This window comes from Passer montanus, unplaced genomic scaffold (assembly GCF_014805655.1).
Source record: "Passer montanus isolate IOZ18808 unplaced genomic scaffold, ASM1480565v1 scaffold154, whole genome shotgun sequence".
NCBI classification, from domain to species: Eukaryota; Metazoa; Chordata; class Aves; order Passeriformes; family Passeridae; genus Passer; species Passer montanus.
This window is the reverse complement of record NW_024362494.1, coordinates 607,851-616,101: the sequence shown is the minus strand read 5'-3', so window position 1 is coordinate 616,101 and position 8,251 is coordinate 607,851. Positions and strand designations below refer to the sequence as shown.

Below are 8,251 nucleotides of genomic sequence, written 5' to 3'. Positions count from 1 at the left end.
CATCTTGCTCCCATCCACAACATACTAAAAATCCCAAACCCTGAATTTCTCACCAAGTGATCCACCTACACCACTCTCTGTAATCCATTTCACACTTTTGTGGATTCTGGTCTATCTTGAAGTCAAGGAAACTTTGTCCATGGGTGAGGGTGAAATTCAGTGCTCCCGTGGGGGTCAGGGCACCCCAGGGCAGACAGAGAAATCTTCCCAGTGCCCTGGGTTTCCACAGGGAGCAGGTGGGGGACGAGGGCACCCAGGTGCCTTTCTCCCAGAGGGAGATGTTTGCTGTGCTCTGCGTGCCGTGGCGAGGCCAGGGCGGTGTTGGGGACAGTCACTGCTTGTCTCGTGCTTCCTTTGAGAAGAGCTCCCTCCACCCTTGGAGATGCACCCTGGGGGAGGCAGAAGTTGTGGCAGCCCAGAACACAGCACCATTGTGTGTGTCTGTGCTGCGCTCCTGGCCCGAGGGGAGGATGGGGAAGCCTCTCTGCTGCCTTTTTGGAGGGCAGGGTAAATCCAGAGGGACTCCAGCAGTGGGGCAGCCCCCTTGCACAACCCTCCAGAGCTCCAAGGGGTGGGAACATCATCCCTCCATCAGGGACACGGAGAGGGGAATAAAATCAACCATTGCCCTGCTGTCTGTGGGCTCAGAGAGCCCCGTCCCAGCACAGGGGGGGCTTTGCCTGCCCAAGAGGCTGCTGGAGCCCGATGCAGAACTGTCGTTTTCCCTGAATTCCCAAAGCTGTGGCCTGCAGATAAAGGGATGTTTGTTACCCGGGCACACTGTGTTTTGCCGAGCAGAACAATGAAGAGAAAGGCGCTCACAATGGGAAATTGTGCTTCCTCCTGCCTGTGCGCTCCTCGGGGAGGTGTTGGAGGGGGGGAAAGAAAAAAAAAAAGAGAGAAGAAAGCAGGAAGAGCCGGTGACAGGGCAGGGAGCGAGGGCACGGCCGGCACCATGGGAGCGGGCACCAAGGGCCCGTGGGGCCACGGGGCTGCCAGGGCAGTGCCCGCCCCAGCACGGTGACAGCGCAGGGCTGGCTGGCAGCACCTGCTCGCCGTGTCCCCTGTCCCCGTGTCACCTCTTCCTCGTGGCGCAGGTCCGGCCTCCGCGGGAGCCTTGGCCCCACCATGGGGTGTTCATGACGGAGGAGGGCAGCAGCAGGAGCTGCAGGTGGGCAGGGGGCGTTGGGTGGGCACGGCGGCTCCCCGAGGGACGTGTCTGGGGATGGTAAGAGACCAGGGGCATGCCAGCAAGGGGGGTTGGCACAGGCTGTGGGGTCGGTGTCCTGCAAGCCGTGTCACTCTGCACAGCAAATGTCAGAGAGACCCCCAGGGCAGGGCTGCACCCTCCAGGCCCCCCAAAGCCGGGGTGTGTCCCCCTGCGTGTCCCTGACCCCTGTGCTCCCCCAGGTTCCGTCCTGCCCCCGGCTCTGAGGATGCACAGGCTGCTCCTGCTCGGCTGCCTCTGGCTCCTGGCAGCACCCCCGGTGTCCAGCATCTTCCAGCGGCCAACGGGGACCCCAGGTAGGGAGCAGGGACAGGGGGGCAGGATGGAGTCACTCTAGGGAGCAGGGTCTGGGGGGCAGGATGGAGCCCCCATAGGGAGCAGGGACAGAGGGGCAGGATGTGGAGCCCCCATAGGGAGCAGGGCCTGGGGGGCAGGATGGAGTCACTCTAGGGAGCAGGGTCTGGGGGGCAGGATGTGGACCCCCTGTAGGGAGCTGGGCCTGGGGGTTGGGATGGAGACCCTGTAAGGAGCAGGGCCTGGAGGGGAAGATGTGGAGCTCCTGTAGGGAGTAGGTTCTGGGGAGCAAGATGGAGCTCCCCTAGGGAGCAGAGCCTTGGGGACAGGATGGAGACCCTGTAAGAAGCAGGGCCTGGGGGGCAGGATGTGGAGTTCCTGTAGGGAGCAGGTTCTGGGGGACAGGATGGAGCCCCATAGGGAGCAGGGTCTGGAGGGGAAGATGTGGAGCCTCCATGTGAAGCAGGGACAGGGGGGCAGGATGGAGCCCCAAAGGGAGCAGGGTCTGGGGGCAGGATGGAGGTCCTACAAGGAGCAGGGTCTGGGGGGCAGGATGGAGCCCCCATAGGGAGCAGGGTTTGGGGGGCAGGATGGAGATCCTACAAGGAGCAGGGTCTAGGGGGCAGGATGGAGCCCTTGTAGGGAGCAGGATCTGGGGGGCAGGATGGAATCCCTGTAGGGAGCAGGGTCTGGGGGTCAGGATGGAGCCCCCATAGAGAGCAGGGACTGGGGGGCAGGATGGAGGTCCTACAAGGAACAGGGTATGGGGGGCAGGATGGAGCCCCCATAAGGAGCAGGGCCTGGGGGGCAGGATAGACCCCCCATAAGGAGCATGGCCTGCAGGGAGGATGGGGCACTGCTGTTTGGAGCCAGTGCTGGAGAGGGGAGGTGATGCAGGGCGGGTCCAGCCAGGACAGGAGCTGAGCTGTGCCTCCTGAAGGTGCAGGAGAGATGAGGAGGAGCCAGGATGGATGATAGAAACCATCAGATGCTGGTGAGGGTTGGGGCTGCTCGGGGGGTGTCTGAGCGATGGTGCTGAGGCTGCCCGGGGGGCTGCAGCCCCCCTGCACCTGCAGTACCTGCTGGAGCCCCTGCACCCCACGGTGCACACGCAGCGCGGTGCCACGGCCACCCTGCCCTGCGTGCTGCGCGCCCTGCCTCGCAACTACCGCGTCAAGTGGAGCAAGGTGGAGCCGGCCAACTACGGGGAGAACGTCATCATCATCACCAACGGGCTGTTCCACAAGAACTACGGGCCGCTGAGCCCGCGGGTGCGCCTGCGGCACAGCCACCGCTACGACGCCTCGCTCACCATCACCGACGTGGCGCTGGAGGACGAGGGGCGCTACCGCTGCCAGCTGGTCAACGGGCTGGAGGATGAGAGCATCTCGCTCACGCTGCACCTCGAGGCTGAGCTTGGGATCATCCCTGGGGATGAGGGGTGCTAACGCTGCCAGCTCATCAATGGGCTGGAGGAGGAGAGTATCTCACACTGCACCTCGAGGGTGAGATTGGGATCATCCCTGGGGATGAGGGGTGCTAACGCTGCCAGCTCATCAATGGGCTGGAGGAGGAGAGTATCTCACACTGCACCTCGAGGGTGAGATTGGGATCACCCCTGGGGATGAGGGGTGCTAACGCTGCCAGCTGGTCAGCAGGCTGGAGAATAAGGGCATCTTCCTCATGCTGCACCTCAGGGTGAGCTTGGGATCATCCCTGGGGATGAGGGGTGCTAACTCTGCCAGGTGGTCAGCGAGCTGGAGGATGAGAGCATCTCACTCACACTGCACCTCGAGGGTGAGATTGGGATCATCCCTGGGGATGAGGGGTGCTAATGTTGGCAGCTCATCAACGGGCTGGAGAATAAGGGCATCTTCCTCATGCTGCACCTCGAGGCTGAGCTTGGGGTGCATTATAACAGTCTGGGGGTTCAGGGTCTCTGATCCTGTCTGCTGTAGGTGTCTGGATAGTGAAATCCAGCTAAGCACAACCTGTCTGGGTCCCTCAGGCAGGCTCCCAGCCGCAGGCAATCTTAGCAAGCAGCTCAGCTCTTAAGTGAGATCAGCTCTTGGGTGGATCCAGCTCTTTGGTGGATCCAGCTCTTTGGTGGATTCAGCTCTTTGGTGGATTCAGCTCTTTGGTGGATCCAGCTCTTTGGTGGATCCAGCTCTTTGGTGGATCCAGCTCTTTGGTGGATCCAGCTCTTTGGTGGATCCAGCTCTTTGGTGGATCCAGCTCTTTGGTGGATTCAGCTCTTTGGTGGATCCAGCTCTTTGGTGGATTCAGCTCTTTGGTGGATCCAGCTCTTTGGTGGATCCAGCTCTTTGGTGGATCCAGCTCTTGGGTGGATTCAGCTCTTTGGTGGATCCAGCTCTTTGGTGGATTCAGCTCTTTGGTGGATCCAGCTCTTTGGTGGATTCAGCTCTTGGGTGGATTCAGCTCTTTGCTTGCTAAGTGCCTCAGCAGACTCAGGGATGAGAGAGGAGAAGAGCTGTGTGAGGTTCCACAGAGGTGACTTTATTGACAGCTCCTTCGAAGGGTCACAGTGACAGCTCTTCTGCTGAACGGGGCAGAAGTGGGTGTTTATATAGGGTATGGGGGTTTTGGGAAACAGTCCAACAATAAGGATTGAGGTGGACATGACCTATGGTCTTACAGAGAGACAACGAGGGTCTGAGGTGGCAGAGGGGTCTCTTGGTCCACTCACCATGACTGGGCATTTCTTATCCTGGGTCACTGACCATCAGGGAGACCTTGCAGGCCCTGTGGCCACTACAGCACATCCCTGGGGGATGTGGCAGGAGGGGAACACAGCTGGAATGGAGCGTGTGGCTCTGTGCCTCCATCCCCACTGCATCACCATCCCTGAGTCTTAAATTCAGCACAGAGCCCCCAGGGCTGTTGGGTCAAAGCCTCCTTGGGGGGAGCATTGCCCTCACCCCGTCTCTGTCCCTCCAGGCGTCGTCTTCCCTTACCAGCCCAGCAACGGGCGCTACAAATTCAACTACCACGAAGCCAAGCGAGCCTGCGAGCAGCAGGACTCCCGCCTCGCCACCTACCAGCAGCTGTACAAAGGTGAAGCAAGAAAAACTCCTCTTCAGCCCAAAACCACGCCTGCCTGGGGATGGGGAGGAGGGAAGCGCCAGGGGGTCGTTGTGTTCGTGGGTCCCAGGATGAGGGAAGAGATGAATCTGACTCCATATTTCTTAGAAGGCTGATTTATTATTTATATTTATTATTATTATTATTATTAAAATTATTATTATTATTTAAAAGTGCTATAGTAAAGCTATACTAAAAAGAATAGAGAAAGGATTTCATCAGAAGAGGGAAGGGAAGGGAAGGGAAGGGAAGGGAAGGGAAGGGAAGGGAAGGGAAGGGAAGGATGAATAATAAAAAGTCATAACAGACAGGGAGTCTGACTCAGCTGGACCATGGTTGGTTAACAAGTAAAAACATCTCACATGAGACCAATGAAAGATGCACCTGTTGGAGACAACCTCCAGCCCGCGTTCCACAGCCATCACACAGTTATTGTTTACATTTCTTTTCTGAGGCTCCTCAGCTTCTCAGGAGAAAATCCTGGCAGAGGCTTTGTCACAAAAATCTCACGGTGAGGCCAGGGCTGAGCTGCCTCTCGCCCCACAGCCTGGACGGAGGGGCTGGACTGGTGCAACGCGGGCTGGATCCTGGACGGGACCGTGCACTACCCCATCATCAACTCGCGGGAGCCGTGCGGCGGCCGCCTGCTCCTGCCCGGCGTGCGCACCTACGGCGCCAGGGACAAGCAGAGGGACAGATTCGATGCCTTCTGCTTCACCTCTGCCCTTCAAGGTAGCGCTCAGCTCCCCCGCGCTGCTCACGGCGCCCCCGAGCCCTGCGGGGAGCTGCAGCGGGGTGGTTCTTGTGTTTGTGGGGTTTCCAGATGGATGAAGGAATGATGAATCTGATTCCATGTTCTTAGAAGGCTAATTTATTATTTTATATATTATATATATCTATTATGATATATAATATATTATAAATATATACAATATATTGTATATATTATATAAATATGTATAATATATATACTATATTATATTATAATATAGTATATATTATTTTATAATATATTATAGATTATATTATAATCTATTATATATTAATAATGTATTATTTATATATTCTATTCTATTCTATTCTATTCTATTCTATTCTATATAGATATATATTATAATATATTATGTATATTATAAATATATATTATATTATTATATGCATCTATATTATATTAAAGAATGCTATACTAAAGCGATACTAAACTATACTAAAGAATACAGAAAGGATACAGACAGAAGGCTAAAAAGACAATAATGAAAAACTCCTGACTCTCTCCAGAGCCCCTGCACAGCTCAGCTGTGATTGGCCGTTAAGTAAAAACAATTTACATGAAACTAATGAAACAATCACCTGTTGGTAAACAATGTCCAAATCACATTCCCAAGCAGCAAAACACAGGAGAAGCAAATCAGATAATATTGTTTCCATTTTTCTCTGAGGCCTCTCAGCTTCCCAGGAGAAAAATCCTGGGCAAAGAGATTTTTTCAGGAAATACGACAGTGACAGCCTGCAGGAAGGATGCTCACCTGCATCCTTCCCATCCCCCAGGCCAGGTCTACTTCATCCGGGGCCACCTGAACTTCAAGGAGGCGGGCCAGGCGTGCCGCAGCCACGGGGCTGCCCTGGCCAAGGTGGGCCAGCTCTACTCGGCCTGGAAGTTCTCGCAGCTGGACCGCTGCGACGGGGGCTGGCTGGCGGACGGCAGCGTGCGCTACCCCATCACCACGCCCCGGCAGCGCTGCGGCGGCCTGCCCGAGCCCGGCGTGCGCAGCTTCGGCTTCCCCAGCAAGGAGATGAGGACCTACGGCACCTACTGCTTCGTGGGCAAGTGAGGGAGGGCACGGGGCTGCCAGAGGGGACAGCGGGGGGATGCCAGTCATCACCTGGGCAGAGAGCTGGAGGAGGGGTGGGTGGTGTCCCAGCGGGTTTGTGCATCCTCTGGTAGAGCTGGGTGTGGGTTCTTGGTACATCCCTTGATGGAGAGGGTGCCCGTGTCCCACCCCATGAGGCTTGTGGGGTGTTTGGAACACTTTGTGGGGTGTTTGGGACTCCTTGTGGGGTGTTTAGGACACATCGTGGGGTGTTTAGAACTCCCTGTGGGGGCTTTGTGGGGAAGTGAGGACATGGGGCTGGGAGAGGGGACAGCAGGGGGATGCCGGTCCTCTTCACCTGGGCAGAGAGCTGGGGTGGGCAGGAGGGGTGGGTGGTCTCCCAGCGGGTTTGTGCATCCTCTGGTAGAGCTGGGTGTGGGTTCTTGGTACATCCCTTGATGGAGAGGGTGCCCGTGTCCCACCCCATGAGGCTTGTGGGGTGTTTGGAACACTTTGTGGGGTGTTTGGGACTCCCCATGGGGTGTTTAGGACACATCGTGGGGTGTTTAGAACTCCCTGTGGGGGTTTCATGGGGAAGTGAGGACACGGGGCTGCCAGAGGGGACAGCGGTGGGATGCCAGTCATCACCTGGGCAGAGAGCTGGAGGAGGGGTGGGTGGTGTCCCAGCGGGTTTGTGCATCCTCTGGTAGAGCTGGGTGTGGGTTCTTGGTACATCCCTTGATGGAGAGGGTGCCTGTGTCCCACCCCATGAGGCTTGTGGGGTGTTTGGGACTCCCAGTGGGGTGTTTGGAACACTTTGTGGGGTGTTTGGGACTCCTCATGGGGTATTTGGGACACACAGGGTGTTTGGGACTCCCCATGGGGTGTTTAGGACACATTGTGGGGTGTTTAGAACTCCCTGTGGGGGCTTTGTGGGGAAGTGAGGACACGGGGCTGGCAGAGGGGACAGCGGTGGGACATTGGTCTTCACCACCTGGGCAGAGAGCTGGGGTGGGCAGGAGGGGTGGGTGGTGTCCCAGCGGGTTTGTGCATCCTCTGGTAGAGCTGGGTGTGGGTTCCCCTGATGGAGAGGGTGCCCGTGTCCCACCCCATGAGGTTTGTGGGGAGTTTGGGACTCCCAGTGGGTGTTTGGGGCATCTTGTGGGGTGTTTAGGACATCTCATGGGGTGTTTGGAACACTTTGTGGGGTGTTTGGGACACATTGTGGTGTGTTTGGAACACTTTGTGGGGTGTTTGGGACATTTTGTGGGGTGTTTGGGACATCTCATGGGGTGTTTGGGACATTTTGTGGGGTGTTTGGGACACATTGTGGTGTGTTTGGAACACTTTGTGGGGTGTTTGGGACATTCTGTGGGGTGTTTGGGACACCTTGTGGGGTGTTTGGGACATCTCATGGGGTGTTTGGGACATTCTGTGGGGTGTTTGGGACACCTTGTGGGGTGTTTGGGATGTACTGGAGGACCAGACCCGCTGCTGGGCCAGGATGGGGGGTCCAATGCAGCCCCCCCACAGCCAGCCCAGGCTGCCCATTGCCCACCCTGGTGAATCCCTGGCTCCATCCTCGCTCCCACACCCATGGGGGCTCTGCCTGGGGGTCCCTGCCTGGGGGGCTCTGCCCAGGAGCTCTGCCTGCTGCTGGGCACGGGCTGGGCACTAACGAGCGGCACTAATTGCGTGTTGCCTTCTCAATTAATAAAGCAACAGCGAAACTCTCTGGCAAAGGCCCACGGGGGGCTTGCCTGGCTCCTTCCCTGGCACTCTCCGGGAGGGGAATTTGGCAGGGATTTTCCACCCC

The 8,251-nt window shown here is 57.1% G+C and overlaps 1 protein-coding gene across 1 annotated transcript; it reads left to right on the top strand.

Annotated features, from left to right (window-relative positions):
• Positions 1–928: 928 nt before the first annotated feature.
• On the top strand, positions 929–7,733 carry HAPLN2 (hyaluronan and proteoglycan link protein 2). The gene is made up of 6 exons (XM_039702189.1): positions 929–1,171; positions 1,411–1,524; positions 2,582–2,932; positions 4,481–4,597; positions 5,171–5,356; positions 6,173–7,733. Exons 2-6 carry the CDS (start codon positions 1,437–1,439, stop codon positions 6,454–6,456), a joined length of 1,026 nt encoding a protein of 341 aa, XP_039558123.1. The 5' UTR covers positions 929–1,171; positions 1,411–1,436; the 3' UTR covers positions 6,457–7,733.
• Positions 7,734–8,251: the final 518 nt, after the last annotated feature.